Below are 18,746 nucleotides of genomic sequence, written 5' to 3'. Positions count from 1 at the left end.
TAGAACACTAGGTAAAGACTGGTTATAAATTTTGACTATTTGAGTGGTGGAAGTAACGCACTTCTGCAGTAAAATACTCATGTATTTTTCTTCTCAGTATAAAATCACTCAAACTTCTTGGGAGTCTGACTGTCTTGCCATCTCTGTTCAGCCCTCTGTGGGATGAAATTACAGGTAGTATTTTTTGGTCTTTCTTTATATTTCAGGATCCCTCTTGGAACTGTTTGAGAAACACTACCTTAGTAGTATTTTATTTGTTTGGGAACTACTTTAGGTTTACCTCTGATCCCTACCTGTGAAGTTCCTGGTTTAATGGAGCTTGAGGGAATCTGCAGTTGTCTGAAGTTACCTTCTCCAGGTTTTGTAACTGATTCTGTCTTGTTTGAATGAAACTTTGAAGCTGGTTGATGATGGTCTCTGATCCTCAGCACATCTTTTCCCTAATCAAGACAAAGACAGGACTCTTCTCTGGACCCATCTTAAAAGATGCTATGTCTAAGAAAGAAGGAATAGAAAAACCATTTTCATTCACAAACTCAATTTTATTTCCTTTATGTTGAAAAAGCTCCGAAATATTTTGTTTAATAGGGTACTTTCATAATTCAGCATAGAGCAATTGACACCCATAATTGCTTAATGTGTTCTTTAACATAAAAATGTTAACAGATTGCAAAAGGGAGAGGCTGATGTACAGAGCTGCTGTTTCAGCAACGTCATACAAGATGGTTCATTTCCAGGACAGGCAGGTTTCTTAAACATCTGTTCTTTGCAGAATGAACAGGTAACAAATTTTAAGGAACAACATGTGCTTCATTTGGTGTAGAACAACAATGAAGATCAGTGCTTTAACAGAACTATGAAGATTATCTGGTCCTAAGACCACATGTGGATGTCATTTTCAGCTTTCTTCCTGCATCTTACACTGTGCTTAAATACTTCTGATAAAAAGCTTACAAGAAATATGCCCACATCCCCTTTCTTGAGGTAGTGGACACAAAAAAGAAAATCCATGTGACTTAGGTTGTATCTTCCACTAAATGATGTGCTAGGAAGAATCCAGTACAGAGAGCAGATGCTTCTGCAGTGGTTTCAGTAATAAACCCATCGTGGAGGGTTTGCAGGCTGCCTACAAGCCCATTGGCACCTGTCCAAATGTACATTCTTAGGAGGGAGAAGCTACTTTCAGTCCCATTATCTGATCCCTTAGTGCCAGCACTCGAGTCCTTGTGTCACAGCATAAGTTAACAGTCCTCTAATTTAGGAGTATGGCAGATCTTTATGGCTGTGTTGCACACAGCTTCCTTTGCCAGGCAGCCCTAAATCCAAACAAAACTAGGAAGAAGTGGCCCAAAAAGCCTTTTTAGTTTCAGTAAGCCTGAGCAGGAATTTGGCCTTCCTTCTCCTGTGGCACCCTGTCAACCATACAAAGCTGCTTCTTCAGCTTTTCCCACTCCAGCACAGCAGCTGAATGACACATTTCAGGTGAGTGCTGACCTTGGCATCCCACTGCCAACAAACCTCACCTGTCCCTTCTTAGCTGACATCACACTGAGCACTCCCTCACACAGCATCCCTGGAAGAGTCCAGGCTGGATGGGGCTTTGAGCAACCTGATCTCATGGAAGGTGTCCCTGGTACAGCAGGGGATGGGAATGAGATGACTTTTCAGGCCCCTTCTGACCCAACCATTCTGTGATTCTGTGATTTTGAGCATCTCCTCTGAAAATAGGAGTGAAATAGGAGTCTTGTTCCACAACACAGCAACTGAGTAGAATGTGCTTCTGCATCATTCTCTGCTACTTCTTTAAACACCAAACTAGAACTGCTTTCACCTTGTTAGTGTTGTTTTCCCCACCTCAAAACGTGATCACACATTACAGTCAAACCAGATGCTTTCATAGTTCAGCACAGAGCAATTCATACCCATGTAATTTTGAATCTCCATTCTAAATTCCTAGAGCAGCAACATCTCATTCAGGAGTGATTCTTGTTCTACAGATAAGGACAGACTCGTGCTTGCCTTGGAAGTAATTGCTATTTACAATACTTCCCTCCTGAACTAGCTTCAAAATCAGTCGGAAAATCATTTTGCTTCAAGAATAAGCACCTTGATCCCTGCCATCATACCACAGTCTTTATTTCTCCTGGAACTCCATAGAAATACCTTATTAGCAGATAACAGCTTTTCCTTACAGATTTATCAATTTCTGTTCTGCTGTTTTTTTCTGTCATCACTTTGCTCCCCTTCTAAGAAAGCTTTCAGTGCTACAGTGGCCAACAGGGATGATATCATCACCACTGTTCCAAATACCCTCAGTACTTTGAACCACCTGGGGTAAGTAGGAAGAAGGGAAATGTCATAATGCAGTGCTATCCCTAAGGCCACCGTGAGCATCAGTGCTCCCTGAGTGACATCCTTGAAAAGCAAGGCTTGGCAGGCAAGCAGAGCAGGAACTGTGCCATTGGCCAGGTTCAGCCAGTCTGGCTTGGCTGGGCTGTTCTCTGGGAGGGCAAAGCCCCACCTCATGCCCCCCAGGAAGGAGGCAGTGGCAGCTCCATAGGTGACCTGAGCAAAGGCCAGCTGTGGGCAGTAGGAGCCCTGTGAGGCCATGGCCAGTGGCACAGCCACAAAGGGAATCAGCCCCCCCAGGCTCAGGTAGAGGACTGGCTTGGGACAATCCTTCAGTGACCCTGGGCTCTCCCGTGATTGTGCCTCAGGTTCTGCAGGGTTTTCCTTCTTGGAGACGGGCAGAGAGGAGTGGAAAGGCCGGAGCTGGGCTGTGTGAGCTGCTGCTGGCTGGAGGCTCAGAGGTGTGCAGAGAGGCCGTGCATCCCTCTGCAGCTGGAGGAGGGCCAGGGAGGAGCAGCTTCTCTTGTTCCTGCCATGGAGCAGCACGCTGGCACCAGGTAACTTCTGCAGCTGCAAGCACAAAACTTGTTCTCAGCACTGCATAGTGCAGGTTTACAGACATGCAGGTACCTAAACACCTCCTGAATATTGCACCAAGTGGTTTTCCAGCTCAGGTCACACCACAACTGTCTTTGCTTTTGAATTTCAAGTGGTTTTAACCCAACTAATGAAGGCACCCAATGCAGCTGATGAAGAGCAACTGGGCTCTCCAGAGTGCACAAGCAAAGCTTACTCAGTGCCCACCTATCCCTCCCCACACATTCTCTAGGCACTTTGAAGATGTATCAGTCCTTTTCAGAGTAAAATATAAAGTAGTTTCCTATAGAAGCAGGATAAGGTCACCCCAGAAATCAGCTACTGTCCCCTCACTACTCCACCAAGAAGTCATAGGAAAAAAAGACATTGAGGCAATAAATCTCAAAAAGCTATTCTAAATCTGAGCTAAATCTCAAAAAGCAAAGTTATTTTATAAAAGAAATAGCTTTGCCTAAAAGTGCTGTAGAAACAATGAACTATTCCAGAAAAGCTGAATTATACACTCCTACTTGGAAGCCACCTTTTGTTCCAAAGCTGCAGTCCTAGCTTTTGCTATTTTACTTTTAAATAAAATCAGCAAAAAAAGCCTTCAGTAACTTACTTTGAAAGGTGTCTTGAAGCAACATCGTTGTATGAGAGGAAACATGTTTGTTTTCTCAATGCCCTGAAACAGAAAAATTCAGAAGAAGGTTTGAAACCAATGAATCACTGACTTGGTCTGATGATCAAAGTTCAGTCACAGTCTACACTTATCAAATGCAAGAGTCTTACAGGTGTATATTTAAAGAGATATGTGTATATATATTATATATCTATTTACCCAGATCAGTATTTGCCCACTGCAGAATACTTCGTTTCAAGCAGCTCTATGAACTGAAATTCTAAAGTTGAATTAACTGTTGCAAGAACAATTTCTAGTTTAAAAACTGAGCATCAGGGAACAGATGTTGACTTCCCGCTCATGGATCATTCCCTCTTCAACGGATAAATGGCTTCACAAAGCTTATAAAGGAGCATTTCCTCAAGCGCGGGAAAAGCGATCATTAATTTAAAAAGGAGCAGAAAAGCCACCCCATGAGAGCTGCGGGTGAGCTCCCTGCCGGGGTACCACACTCACCGGGGGAACGAGGGCGGCTCGCCCTGGATTTGACTCCACAGTTCCCGCTCCTGCTGCGCCGGGAGAGCAAGGCAGCCCCGGCAGCCAAACTGCCCCGCCGGAGGGCGAAGGGAGCGGAGAATAAATGGATCTTCCAGAGGGAGGAGGGGCCGCCCTGCCCGCCGGGACCGGGCAGAACTCACCGGGCGCTGCCACCGCCCCGGACCCGCCAGCTGCGGTGCCTTCCGGTGCTCCCATAAGCGCTCCGACGGCGCCCAGTGCTGAGCGCTACCGGTCCGGGCGGGAACGGGCGCGGCCCATCGTGTTCCTCCGGGCCGCGGAAGGCCCACCGAGCCGATACCGGGGGCAGCAGTGCCGGTCACTCTCAGCCGAGGGCCGCGGTCGGTCTGACTGAGGAGCGACTCGCTCCTCTCCTACCCGCGGGACAGAAGGTCTCCTGGGAAGCAGTGCGGCCGTTCCTGCTTTCTGGCTTCCGGCATCACCTCCTCGGGCAAGCCTTTCACAGGCGGACTACGAATCCCAGGCCGCCCTTCGGCGCGCCGCTCGCCGATCCTCACGGCGGCCATGGTCGGTAGTCTTCTGGGACTTGTAGTCTGCGGCTGCTTCCGACAGGCGGTGACGGGGGCGGTGCGCGCCGCCGCCTCTGATTGGTGGGGCGGGAGGCGCGGGGGCCGGGGCCGGGGCAGGGAGGGGGAGCGGGGTGGGCGTGTTCCTTCCGCGTGCTCGGCCCCGCCCCGCGCGCGCGCGGGCCCCGCCCCCTCCGGCCCCCGGCCGGGCAGGGCTGGGCGGCCATTTTGGGCAGAGCTTTGTTATGGTTGTGGGGCCGCCGGAGCCGCGCCAGGGCCCGCCCGGTGAGTGCGGCCCCCGCGCCGCCCCCTCCGCGCCCCTAGCGCCCCTCGCACCCCCCGCGTCTTCACCCGGCCCCTGCCGCCCCCAGGCCCGCCCCGCCGCCCCCCGCGGCACCGCGGGCTCGGTGCGGCCCGGGAGCGGCCTCCCGCCAGGCCGGCCCCCCCCACCCCCCCCCCACCCCCCCCGCGCTCGGTCCCGCGGCCGCGGCGGCTCCGGGGGGGGCGCAGCGCGAGGTCCCCGCGGGCAGGGCCGGGCCGGGGTGGGCGGCGGGGCCGGGGCTCTGCGGGTTATTGTTTCCTGTTCAGCCGGGAAGTTCGTAGCGCTGACACTGCCGGAGCTGAGCTCCTGTCATGGGGCCGCCCGTGAGCGGGGCGGGGGGGGCGGGCCGGGGCGGTGGGTGAGTGTCGGGGGCCGGGCCGGGGCGACCCCGCTGTCGGCTGGAAACGGAACCGGGCGGCCCGGCCGTTCCCCTTGGGCTCCTCCCGGGCCGCGCTTCCCGGCCGCCCCCGGCGGGAAGGGGCGGTCGGCGGCCGGCAGTGACACGTGGGCTGCGGGCAGCGGGGCTCGGCTCGCCGTGCCCGCTGCCAGCGGCGCTGGGAAACTTGTCAGGTGCCGCTCGGTGCCTGCTCGCAGGCAAACGGCGCCCGGGCCGAGCGGGGGGCGGCTCTTTCGGGCGTCAAAGTTATTTCCGTATGTCCGGTGTGTTTGATGCCCTCTTGGCCTAAGGTCTTGTGTGGTTTGACTTCAAGGGCTGGGGCTGGACTTGCTCAGAGCGCGCCTGGCGTTTCCAGTATCCATTTCAGACTTTGAATTCGGTTCGGTTTAGTAACGAGCTGGTTTGGAACGATTTTAGAGCAGTCAGTAGGTGTCTGCACAAGTTACGAGTTTTTAAACAGCTTTAGAGGAGCAGTAGCTATTTAAATTCGTACAAGTAATGGTGGAATGGTTTAAGAGTGTTGCTTAAAGATCTTTTTATATTAACATGACCAGGTAGGTCAGGCTGCCTTTCCCCGCCCCCGAGCTGTGAGTGACACAAGCGTTAGTAATGTTGATAATGCTCTGAAACGTTGCAAGTGCCTGAGCAAAGTGTGGAAATAGCAAAGAGGGGGAATGGAGATAACAGCTGAGATAATTGGAGCGCCATCAAAGCTGAGTTTACTGTAGAGTTGACATTGCTTCTATAAAAATGTTAGGTGGTTATGAAAAAAGCTTATGCAAATGTTAGTTCATGAATGGAGATGGCTGGTATTTCAGTGAAAGGTTCCCCTTAAAGCTTATCCATTTGGAGACTGGTATCTGAAACTTCCACTTTCTGACTCAGGAAGGAAACAGGTGTGGAGCAGTGGCAGGAACAAATAAAATTCCCAAATTCTTCAAGCAGCTTTTCCTCTCACACTCTTTCACTTCATTTCTGGAGGAAAGTCCCTTTAAGAAGAACTTATTAAAAGTTTTGTATTTGGAATAGAAAGGCTTCAGGTGGTACTTCCTTATGGTGTTGGGGTTTTTTTACAGCTGTTTGTAGGGAAGTGCTGCAGCCCTCTGCATTTTATATTCATCTGGTTTATAGCCTTAATCCTATATGACACAGAAGTTTCCATTGCAGATATCATACAAGGACCTAAAGTGAAAATATGCAGGGAACAGATGGCATTTTTAAAAAACCACAAATCCTGTTTTTTCTGCAGTGTCTCAGAAATATGAGGAGCAGAATGCAGATGTGAAGTACAACAAATCAAATGGAAGTGCATACTTTCTGAATGTTAGGAAAAAATCTCTACTTTGAGAATATTTACAGGGTATGGTCACCTTGTCTCATATAGATGCAGTGTAACACTGCACAGTGTTACTGAATCTTGACATTCCTGTTTTAAATTAGGAAATTAAGTCACTACAGGAAAAATAATATTCACTAGCATTTTCATTAAATGGAAACAGTGTTTCAGGAGTTGTGGGATCCTTATTTTAATATAGAAAAATGCTGTGGTTAGATCTGTGACTTTCTTCAGCAGTGTGGGATGTCAGATAATGTAGTTCTTGCCTTTACAAAGTGAAGAAAAACTATTGGCTCAGGAGTTAAAGTTACCTTTTTTCCTCCCCAGTGTTAGGAGTTGTTTGAAGTTAGTTGTGTAACTGCTGAATTGACTTAGCTGTGAAGTGTACTCCAGGGTGTGCTTTGTTTGTTTGTCTGTAGGAAGAGATTTGGGAAAGGGCTGACTCTGTTCAGCAGAGCTGAAGCTTTAGAGCACCTCTCTCCTGTGCAGTGCTGGCTGTGCTTGCAGGGACAGAGCTTTTCCTCACAGCTCCATAGAAACCAGGGGTGACTGTTGCTCTGGCTTATCCAGGGACAGGTCACACTCACTGGATTCTGCACTTGATGAGGTAGTGTGTGTACCAGGAAGTTTGGCTGGGATGTTGAAGTTTTGTGTTAATTTATTTGTAGAGGCAGGAGGGGTTCAGTTTTGGTTCTGCAAATTCAGCAATGTAAGCAGACATTTTACTGCCACTTACGTAGTGACCAGGATGCCAACTAAATCATGTGTGCCTTTTGTTTCAGCAAGAGGAATTGAAGTCCATGTTCTCTTTGCTGGTCAGATTTGATGAAAAGCAGTGAAGTTGGCAGAAACATGGGCCTGCTCAGAGTACTTCATGAAAGCCAGGATGTTGTTTAATTTGTGTACTGTAACTTTATATGTTCCTGTGAAAATGTGCCAAACTTTAATGAGTTACTGTATGGTCAGAAGATAAATCTTTGGTTTTGGGAGTGGATTCAGGTAGAGATTGATAGTGGCCAAGTGTCCACTGCCCTGTGCAAACACTGGGCAGACCTAGAAGCTCTAGGTGAGACAGGGCTGTGAGCGTAACAGCAGGCAGGGAGGAAAACATTTTGGCTTAATTGATCATACATATTAGTGATCAGGCTGTCTCACTCCAAACTGGAAATTCTTGCTTGAAGTGTGCAACTCCTTCTCTAGCTGGTCTTTGAAAGTCAGGAGAAGAATTTTCACACTAGATACTACTTAGACCTTTCTATTATTAAACAGCAAACAGTTTTACAAAGTGTTGGTATATGCAGTTCTATAATATGACTAATCTGAAATAGTTGCACTTCCAAGGTCTGGCTTAACAAAAATGCTTTGAACCAGTGCAGCCAAACATGACTGAGGTTTTCTGCAATAAATGATGCTCAGAAAGAAATATTTTACAGCATGTGACCTTGTGCCTCAGGGACTGTTGTACATTAGGGAGTTTGCCAGGAGCAACTGAAGTTCCAGGACTTACAGACATTCTAGCAAAAATGTCAGTGTTGATTTGTTTTCTCCTTGAATCTTGTGATCATTTCCAGTTCAGTGTTTTGCATAGTTTTATCCTCCACACTGGAAGGAGGATCACAGCTCTGTGGTGTGGTGTTAGTGGCACTTGATAAGGAAGTATGTGTATAATGTTGTCTAGATGTCCTTGGTTTTAAGAATCCTTTTTTTCAATACAGGAAGAAATGAGACATTTAATTTAAGTTTTATTTTTGGTGTCTCTTTTAGGTTCTGGATATCTGTGTAACCCCCTCCCCATAGCATATTTGCAACATACAGAGTATGTGGCAGTGAGTGACACTCTCTTGGAATTTTGTCATCTTCAGTTTGTGATGAACAATTTACTTGTAAATAAAGGACTGAGTCTGCCAGGGAGGTGCATGGTATTATTCTGGGCACAGAAATGACTGGTATTCACAAAGTTGCTGGTGAAGGTGTATGGTTAAGATTACAACAGGGCTCCAGCCTTTCAGCAGAGAGGAGTGTTTTGCCATTGTGTTACAATGAGTCATCCATCATCAAGGGATTAATCAGGACTCACGTGAGATGATCTGAAAAGACCTTTGATGTTAATCTTAAAAAAACTCAGCAAGGATCCCTCATCCTGAAAATACTGAATGTGTTATGGTCTTGACTGTTAGTTTGGAGAAACTGTCTTTCCTCTACTTTGAACTCCAGTTAAAAGTAGAGAAATGGGTTAATGATAACTTCAATGTCTTCAGGTTGACTGGGCCTTCTGGAATGTGTCCTCTGGTGTTTGGGAGCTGATAGCCCATGGGAGTGGGGAAAGTTCCAGAATGCTGAAGAGTTGTGGAGCTTTTTCCCTCTCAACATCTAGAAAAAAGGCAAGACTTGGGTGTGTGCAAGGGAAGAGTGTTCAGGGAGTCTGTCCTGTATCATGTACTTTTTGGTGGTTTCACTTCCCTGTATTGCAATAATGTTCTTACTGGACACACAGATAATGTGATCCCAACAAATTCAATAAATAGTCTGGAAACAATAGCTTTGGATTCAGCCATTTTGGTGTAGATGGGTTCAGATTACTGTGTTTTGGTGTATTGCCTACACAGACAAGTAGCAGCTGGTGGGGAAGCAGTTCTGTGGGGGAGTATCCTGGGGGTTGTAATGGTTCCTAAATTATCATGACTCAGCAGCATCACTGTCATGAAAATTCATTTGTCATACTGGAACATACAGAAGCATTTTAAATAAATTTAAACTGCTTCATAGTGAAGCAGTTTCTCCATTCTGCTGAGGAGGGGTAGGTCTTCAGCTGGAGCTATCTTGTTCAGTTTGGGATAATGTGATATTTGACAAAGTTATGGCTGTGTAACAAGATTTGTAAAGAAAACAATGAAGTCTGAAAGAGAGAAACCACAATTAAGGTTTGGGAAAAAATGGATTGGTTAGCTCTTCAGTGGTTGTATGCATCAAGTTTCATCAGACATAAGCAGGTGATATATAAAGCAGCTTAAAAAAATTACCTGCAGGTGTAACTGGGAGGCAGCTCCAACATCCTGTCACTGCCTGTGAGCTGTCACACTTGGTAGGTGGGTCATGTCAGTTTTTTCATCATTGATGCTTTGAACTTGAAAGCTTGATCTTTGCCAGTGAAATTTGACTGGTTGAGGGTGGGTTGTTTGTTTGGTTGTGTTTTTTTTTTAAAAAAGCATGGCTATATTTGATCCCAGAATATGATAGTAGATCCTTTTTCTGCTGCCAAACAGTGCTGGGATACAGGGTGGTCTGTGGGACTTCCCCCAAAACAACACCTGCTGAAGTTGCCTTTCAGTCAGGGAATACTGAAGTTTTGGTCTGAAGAAAATATTTCTTAAAAGGTATCTGTAAGGAGAGTTTAGTCAGTTTTCCACATCCGTCATGAATAAAACAAGCAGTTCTGAGGTGAAATTGCAGCAGAATATGTTCAGGTCAGATGCAGGGATAGGCTTTCAAGCTATAGGAATAACCAAAGGAGATTGTAGGGATACACTGGAGAATGCTGTGAGCTAATCTGGTTTCATTTACACCTTCCAAAAAATATCCTAGGAGGGGTACATATAGCTGCATAATGAATTCCAGTCTGCTGACAACAAACTTGTTTCTCTGATACTTCATGAGACATTTAGAGGCATTAATTTTTGGACCTCTGCAGGCTGAAGATGACTGTACAAATTGGTGAATGGAGCATTGCTTAGCTGACTTTCAAAGATATCTGATGGATGAGGGTAGAGCTAAATTCTTTTAAATCTCTGGAAAAGGTCCTTAACCATGCAATCTGTGAAGATTCCCCCCCATCCAAGATGTTTTGCTTGTGTTCCCTAATTTATTGTAGGGCAGTAGGATAGAAGAATGACAGTGTTTTAGTCTTGGCCTGCATAGATTACCTGGAGAAGCACAGCACAATAATTCTCTTCAAGATCTAAAGGCAAAGCCCAAACCAGCTGGACAGCATTTTGTCCATAACTCCTTGCTTTATTTTAACTCAGTTTCATGGGCTAGATCATAGAGAGAACTGCAGGGAAACACTGTGAACGTGCAAAGAGGATGTGTGACCCAGCTGCAGCAAATCATTAGATCACAGGACTAGAGATCACTTTTTCCCCCTTTTTTTTTAAAAGCCAAGACCAAAGTAGTGGAATATATATTATTTTTGCAATTTATCTTTTATGTATATGAGTTGTTTTAAACTTAATTGTGTTCAGTGACTTTTCTGCATTGATGTTTGTTAATACTTTCTCAATCAGAGAAAGTGCAGAAAATGTTAAACCAGTGAAATAAAAACCATTGCAGACAATGTAAACTTTACAAACTGTAGTTCAGGTGTTGTACACATGCTGAAAAGTGCTGAGTGAACATGTCTTTGTCATGTCCTAGTTACAGACAAATAAATGTGGAGTTTGATCATATTGTCCTGCTCTTGGTGTACAAGGGTTTGGAAATAGTCCAGATGCAGGGAGGGGCAGAGGGATGAGCTGTCCCTCAGTCCTGGCAGGTTGTCAGGGTGCTTTAGGGGAAGTACCTGGAACTGGAATGCACCTCCCTTCCCAGTTTGTAGTACTGGTCTTGTAGGACCAGGCAGTGGTACGGGGGGAAGAATTAGTCCAGTACTGGTTAGGAGAATGGTCTCTTATTTCTGAATGTCCTCTGTTTGGTTGACTTTCAATTCTTCTTCCTCTTTGCAAATGACATGCCTTCTACTTGCTTATCCTTCATCTGGAATGCAGATCTGTACTTCCCTCTACTTGATTTGTAATCTCTCTTGCCTTGACACAAATATTTGATAAATAGTCTGGTTGCATTTGAAGCTCTTTTCCATAGGAAATGTGTTTTTCTCCACTCCAAGCAGAATATATTTAAATGTAAATGTGCTATAGTAGCAATAATAACCCTGGTAAAATACTGATTTATAAAGTACCCTTAGTGGGAAATACCCATCCCATTTTTTTAAGGTGCTGGAGAACTACTTACTTCACTTCTGCTTAGGCTCCATGCACATTTCTGGAAGACAGGTAGGCAGGATGTATGTAGTATCCAGTGGGGATAAGCCAGTAATTACATATTTGCAATTCTTTCCTGATGATGGAGAACATGATCCTGGTGTGTGCTGCTGTGCAGAACTGACTTTGTTCCTGGAGGCTTTGGGCAGACTGCACAGATGGGCTCTTCACTGCCCTCTCACCCATTCTGTCATGAGGCTTTGGGGACAAGAGTGGGACCTTAGAGGCATCCATGACAAGGTGCTGTGCAAGCTTCTGGCCAGAACACAGCCTTACCTTGACTCCCTTGCAAAATGTCTGTAGATCAAAGTGCAGTACAAAATAGATGTTTGAATTTGTTCCTTAAAGAGCTAAGAAGACCTTTGGATTTGATTAAAATAGTAGAATAGCTTCTGCAGATTTGCAGTACCTTATTTCATAAAATGCTAAAGCTGTTTGAAAGTTCAGAGATTGTTCACATTTAAAGCCTAATACTATTTAAAATGTGTTTCTTTGGTTTGTATCAGTAGTGTCAATAGATGCACTTGTTTAAGAGAGGTGGGCAGTCCCTGAAACCCTAGTCCCTGCAGCAGGGTAGAGCAGTAAACAAGTTTTAATATTTCAGGTAAATACCACAGTTCTCTAACATAAACAGTCCTAAAGACAGTTAGAGGGGCACTGGAGGGAAGTGGAATCTTCACAGGCTCAGGGGAGGCATAAGGGGCTGACAGCACTGCCAGTGGCTGCACAGTATGAAACACACAGGAATAATTGGTGGTAGGCATAATATCCAGAAAGTCTGGGCTCTCCTATTTTGTGCTTATGAGAAGTTGAACCTTTTAGATTTTACATGTTTTAAATGGCTTTATCTTGGTATTTTTGCTGCTTTGAGGAGTGAACTCATGAAAACCCCTTGGAAGGGTTCATTTTTGATGTATCACACTTGCTGGCTGAGGGCCAGAGGCTTATCATCTTACACAGGCTTCTGTACAGGTTCCCCAGATGCTGCCTTTTCCAAAATGTGCTTTGGGCTTTTGAGTTAAGTACAACTTGCTTCCAAAGACAAGTTTGCTGGCTTTTGTATGGTAACCTTGCTTGCAGAAACTTGGATCAACAGAAGCTTGAAGGGCAGGTATCATTCAATCAATAGCATTTCTAAAGGTGGTTAGCATTTCTAAAGGTGGTATTTTTGTCAGTGGTCTTTTCTTGTTCTATGAAGAATCTTTTCTACAGTCCTAGAACTCACTTTTCTGTGTTACTTGATTGTTACTCTTGTATGCCCTTGTATCTTTAATTCTGTCAGGAAAAAAATCATCTCCTTACCCCCTGCACTTGAGATCCCAGTGTGTATTCACAAGAGCAGAGTGCTGAGGCTTTGTTCAGTGTGTGGTTTTGTGGGAGTATGTGTTTGTCCAGAAGTTTTGAAGGAGGTAAGACTGGGTCACCATGACCTTGGAGAAGTGGAAAGCAAGTATGTGTAGGGACAGGTTGTTTGTGAAGCAGAGCTGCGTGAGATCAGTTGAAGGACTGTCAGTAGAAAAAAGGGGATTAGGAGATAGACGTATGGATCTTTCTTAACCTTTTTTCAGTTCATTGAAATTTGTCATCTGGTTTGTGTAAATGGTCAGGTATGTAACCATTTGTATGATTTTTCCCCCACCCCTAGCTTGTTACTCTGGAAGAACTTTTGTATGGCCAAGCTTCTGGCATGTTTTCATCTTGGAATACAGATTTATATAGCAGTGTTCTGTCTAGAATGCAAAACAGTTTTGATGACTCTGCAAGATAGATTAATTTGCTTTAAACTTAAAAAATAAGGTGTTAATCTCTCAGTAATAGCTGCTCTTCACTAAAATATTTAATATCTGTATCTGGGAAGATTTTAGTTTAGTACATGATTAACATTTTAATCTATCATTTAGTGTTCTAAAATGGGCTCATATTTCTGTAATTCTAGAAAACCTGTTATGAGTGATGCTCTGCATTTTTAGATACTAGAATTTTTTTTTAGCAGCCAGATACCATTTAAACAATGTTTTTTGCAGTATTTTTAATTAATAGGGCTGTCCTTTATATTTGTGCAGTCAGTTTGGAGGGCTGACTGTGGGATATAATGGGAAAGAACGGGTGGTGATGGCATCTCTGGGATATAATTCTGGTTCCTGTAGCTCAGGTGTTGAGCTGTGCCAGTTGTACAAGGATTCCTCTCCAAAGGGAGCTGTGCACAGACTGTGAAGGCTTGTCTACACAATTGTATTCATGGAAGTGAAAGCAAAAGGAAAGTAAGGGGGGTTTGTAGATACTTTATTTAGGTAAACTGGAAATGAATGATCTTAACTTGAGAGGATGTGGCTCACCAGTTGTTACAACAACTGAATGAGTTGTGCTGCACTTGTCTTTTACAGTGAGGCCTAATAATGCATGCAGAGTTGAAGCAGAGTTGATAATTATGTTATAAATGGAGTTTGCTGGCACAGATAGCCCAGAGAAGTTGTGGTGGCTGGAAGTGAACAACCTGGTCAAGTGGAAGGTGTCTCTGCCTATGGCAGGGGGCTGTAACTAAATGCTCTTTAATTTGTGTGCCCAAATATGATTATCTCAATAAAATGTTTATGTAAGACCAAGCCATGTTCTGTTTGGGTTTTTTTCAGGGTAGTGAAATTTATGTGAGGATTTTTGTTATCCTTAAGGAAATCTGTAGCATACTTCTTACTCTTCCAGTGTTGGACCCCAGGCTGTGGCTCCCTATTTCTGTGAATGTATTGGGTGAATTGGAGGTTATTAGAAAGAGATATTTTAGTGAGTACATATTGTAGTAATTCCTTATTTTAAAGCAACATACACCTAGTCAGTGACACTACTCCAAAAAGTAGCTAAGTGGAAGGTGGTCTGTTTTGAATGTTTGGGCATATCTGCTGGATTAAATAACTTTAAAAGAGCTTCACAGAAAGAAAACTGATGAGGGAAGTAAATTCTGTTCTGCCTTCTGCATCCATTAAATTGTTCACTAATGCTTCTGAATGCTTTTGCAACCCAGCTGACATCTGATCTTTAGGAATATTACTGAAATCCCCATTGACTTGGCTGGTTAGAAAAACAAATTTTTACTTCTTTAAAGTAAACATGTTTTATTTAGAGTAATAGATAGAAGTGCAGTGAACTAAAACTGTGGCAGGGATAGACAGGTGTTGCCCTTCTGACCTTTTACAGCTGCTATTAACTGGATTGATAAATGTGTAATGAAGGGTAAAAGTTTACTTTTATGCTGGTTTTCTGCTAAAGGTTCTTGAAAGCCTATCCCTGCATCTTCATGATTTGCTGTTGCAGGAAAGGAGAAACTGAAGTAGAGGCTGCAGTTAATAGGATTCCTGGTAGACAGCAGTGCTGAGGGGAGCTGGGGCTGTTTGCAGGGTACTGTGAAGCAGAAAAAGCACCCAGTGAAATGTGTCCATTCCAGAAATGGGGCCTGCAGTGATGTGGACAAAGGTTGGAAGCCTGAGTTCCAGGTATTCCCAGAGAGGGCTGGAGCAGCACAGGGCACAGCAGGCACCTGGAGCTCAGGGGACGCTGCTGCTCCTTGTGTTCTTACAGCCTTGGAGGCCTGGGCAGGAGATGGGAGAGGAAGAAATAGGAAAAATGCACCACTGCTAAGGCCCATCTGTTCTGTTTCTTTGGGCTTCTGAAGTGTCTTGATGTGTTTCCAGTGCAAACTGCCGTAGCTCATTGGCTCTGATTATATGGAGCTCCTCTCTCTAGCCTCGTGTTCTGGTCAGTGTAGGTCTTTCCATATTGAGCTCCTCCTTGGTTCCCACTGCCAGGTGTATCTGCAAAGCTCAGCTTGGCACTCAGAGCTTTAGAAACTGGTTTAGAGATTGTCTGATCAAGTCTGTGTCAGGAGCAGAAATGAAAGTAAGCAGAAGGCTGAAAACAACCAGGCAGCTCCATTCAGCTGAGGTACACAGGAACTTTATGGAGGGGATATTGGAGAGTGGGGGTTTGTCTCTGACTGTACATGTTCCTTACTGTGGTCTTTGTCTCTTTAAATTCAATGTGGTTGTATATTCCTTCTGTTTTCATACTTGTTTAGACAAATACACTATAAAATCTGGTATATAAAAGAACACCTGACAATTTTGTTTGACTCAGTGATAAATATCACTTTTACTTGCATGTAAAATGACACAGTGATATTTAGTTGTGAAACTTAGACATTTAACAAGGGGAAAAATACTTTTGGAACAACAAAAACTTAAGAAAATAGGTGGCTATGAAGTAGCAGTTAAGGCATTTTTAATGTTACATGTAAAAAGTGATAATATAAATTGTTAACAGTTCTAGTGAACCTTTAAAAATAAGTGGAACCCAGGTGCTAATACAGAGTTTAATTCTTTTTCATACTTAGATTACTTACCAAAGACTTATCCATTTTGATGGGTGAAATAATATTTTGGGATAGCTGACAGGTTTTTTTTTCTACACCAAAGCTCATTAAAGCAGATTTCATTGTTCTGAAAGGAGATATACCTTTAGAGAACATTTCATTTAGTGATATTACTATTCTTTTCTCTTTTTCTGATTCTTATTACCAGAAATAATTCACATTTTAATTCATTTAAAAGGAAAGCAAGAATTAATTAGATTTGCATTGACAAGCACTTTTATTTGCTTTTTTCTGGAACTGGGAGTGTCTGCTGCTGATCTTTGTCCTTGTGTTTTCCATAGTGAAGCAGAGATCAGTTCGATTGAACTGTAAATGCAGTAATAGAAGAACTGAGTACTTGTCAAAGGTCATTTCAGTTCTGTGTAGCAATAGGGGAAAAATAACTGTGTTAGATATTAGGAATACACAGTTTTGCCACTGTCATACTCCCAAATCATGAACGTTTGATGCTGTTTTTGGTGGTGATATACCTAAAGAATAGGGTAAAGGCAAATAAGGATGATTAGAGGCATTCAGAGGGCTTCCATGGACACTCTTAGTTTGGAAGAGGCATGACTTGATGAGTCCATGTACCTTGGGTAAAATCCTGAGTATCATGAACAACTGAATAGAATGTGGTTGGGCACTTGGGTAACACAAGAAAATACCCAGTTGAATTGAGGCTGTTTTTTTTTTAAGAATTCCAAGTTGACTTCTACATAAAGCACAAATAAACTGTGCCCGCTCCCATTTTGGAGGCAAAAATGTATAAATGTGCCTGAAAGCAAAGCAACTGAGCAGATTTGCATAGAACTCTGGTATTAAATGGTAATACAGACTCTGGCTTAAAAGTCTAAGAATCCTGGGAGTCCTGATGCAGTTTGTTCTTGGTCTTGCACTTTTTTCCTCAAGAATTTATTACAGAGAGGGTAATGGAGAGACTTTGGGTCTTTCCCATTAGGAATTTTGATGTTGTTGTCAGTAGAGTGGTAGGTTATGGAGGTGTCTCAGGCAGGTTGCAGATGTGCTGCTGCTGGACAGGACTCAGAGTGTGTGTGAGAAGGGGGCACGTGGGCTGATCCTGGAGACCAAAGGGTTTCAGTGAACTATAATTTACAGCACTTCATCTAACAAGGGTTTTGCTTTAGCAAAATGTCTTGCATTTAAATGTGGCATCCTTTGTTCTCTTTGTGCTGGGGCATGCCCAGGAAGGCGATGACTGAAGAGTTGTGCATGTCCCTGCTGAATTCTGGAGTCAGGTCTGGGCATTGTCCTGGGCTGCCTGATAAGGAACTGCCACTCATACTAACAGTGATGTCAGAATGGCAGCTCAGGAGACCCAAATCTCTTCAAGATCATCTATAAATTGGTGGTTGGAGTTTTAAAAAATGCTTCACCTTCACTTTGATTGTGCTGAAATATAAAGGGAAGACTCACAGCACCACAAACTGTTGATATGGTTTTTCCTTGCCTTTTCCAAAGATCCTGGGAACCATTTTGGTAAATGGAACCTGTGGTGTTTTAATTTTTATTTTGTGCTCAGACCTCGTTCTTATTTCAAAACTGCAGTTCTGTGGTGTTCATTTATTTAGATACCTGAAATCCAGAGAACAGTTCTCTGTGGGCTTTCTTTAGGTCCATTTTTCACATTGCTGTGAACCATTCTCAAGGTTCATTAAATCAATTTCTTAAATTTTTTAACTTCTAGCAATAGCTTGACATAGCTTAATTGCTATACAGTTTGTTCTGAAAAGCATATTTATTCAGAAGGTAATGAATCTTGTTTAAATACAGTCAACTGCATTGACTTTGTCCCTGTTTTATCTTCTACTTACTGCTCAGACCTTTGGTAGTAGACTTAGAAGGTCACATCTGGAGGAGTTCTGTACCTGTACAGAGTTCAGCAGGATGGGAAGTCTGTTCTGTCTGTAGCAGATGTTCCATTATGCACACTTTAATATAAAACTACATTTCTATAGATTAGAACTTGAGTTGTTTGCAGTGTGTGACGCTCAGTAGATTGTAGCACAGGGTGGGGTGCTCGCAAAGTTCCCAGGTCAGTACTGTGTGTGGCCATGAGCACTCAGCTTTTTCCTCATCTTGGCTGGTGGTTTGTATGTGTTGTGAGGCTGCTTGTTCTTACTTTGGCTGCAGAAATGTGATTGTAGCTCAGAGCTTAGGTGCAGAAGTGTTTCCATCTCTCCAAACTCCTCTCTACAACAGTAACATCTACTTCCAGGAAAAAAAAAAAAACCAACAAAAAAACCCCATAAAAATGAAGGGGCTTATTAAAGGTGTGACCCAGAAGATATAAGGTGGTGATTATTTTACTGTACCCCAGGGTGTGTTTATTTTGAGCCTTGATCAAAATCACCTTTAAAACTTATTTTAAAAGTAAAGAATGACATAACATACACAGTGAAAACCAAAACTGGTCAATGAATGGAACCATATCCAAACAAAGAAAACAAACTCGGATAAGTCAAATATAAAAGCATAATAAGGCACACCTAAAGGCATCCTATGAAACAGCTGATGGCATCAAAACAGTACTAAAACTTGTCAGTTGTTTTAGGATCACTAAACTATGTATTTGCTTCTGGTTAGGTAGGATGGTTCAAGAAAAAATG

At 43.7% G+C, this 18,746-nt stretch overlaps 2 protein-coding genes across 3 annotated transcripts in view; one reads left to right on the top strand and one right to left on the bottom strand.

Annotated features, from left to right (window-relative positions):
• Positions 1 to 531: 531 nt before the first annotated feature.
• On the bottom strand, positions 532 to 3,595 carry TMEM69 (transmembrane protein 69). Of its 2 annotated transcripts, none has more exons than XM_054285954.1 (2): positions 3,548 to 3,595; positions 532 to 2,933 (listed from the first exon to the last, which is right to left on the bottom strand). In XM_054285954.1, exons 1-2 carry the CDS (start codon positions 3,570 to 3,572, stop codon positions 2,200 to 2,202), a joined length of 759 nt encoding a protein of 252 aa, XP_054141929.1. In that variant the 5' UTR covers positions 3,573 to 3,595; the 3' UTR covers positions 532 to 2,199. The 2 variants fall into 2 exon arrangements, with proteins under 2 accessions (XP_054141929.1, XP_054141928.1); XM_054285953.1 differs by having other exon boundaries at positions 532 to 2,919.
• A 1,230-nt stretch (positions 3,596 to 4,825) lies between these two features.
• The window catches only part of GPBP1L1 (GC-rich promoter binding protein 1 like 1), a 31,218-nt gene continuing 17,297 nt past the window's right edge, over positions 4,826 to 18,746 (top strand). The window contains exon 1 of the mRNA XM_054286078.1: positions 4,826 to 4,914. The gene's annotated coding sequence lies outside the window, so the exon portion shown is untranslated. The remainder of the gene's footprint in view (positions 4,915 to 18,746) is intronic.

The sequence above is a fragment of the Melozone crissalis genome, unplaced genomic scaffold (assembly GCF_028551555.1).
Source record: "Melozone crissalis strain CALT ecotype California unplaced genomic scaffold, PUWL_Pcris_2 ptg000045l_1, whole genome shotgun sequence".
Taxonomy (NCBI): domain Eukaryota; kingdom Metazoa; phylum Chordata; class Aves; order Passeriformes; family Passerellidae; genus Melozone; species Melozone crissalis.
The sequence above is the reverse complement of the archived record's forward strand: the minus strand, read 5'-3'. Positions and strand labels throughout refer to the sequence as shown.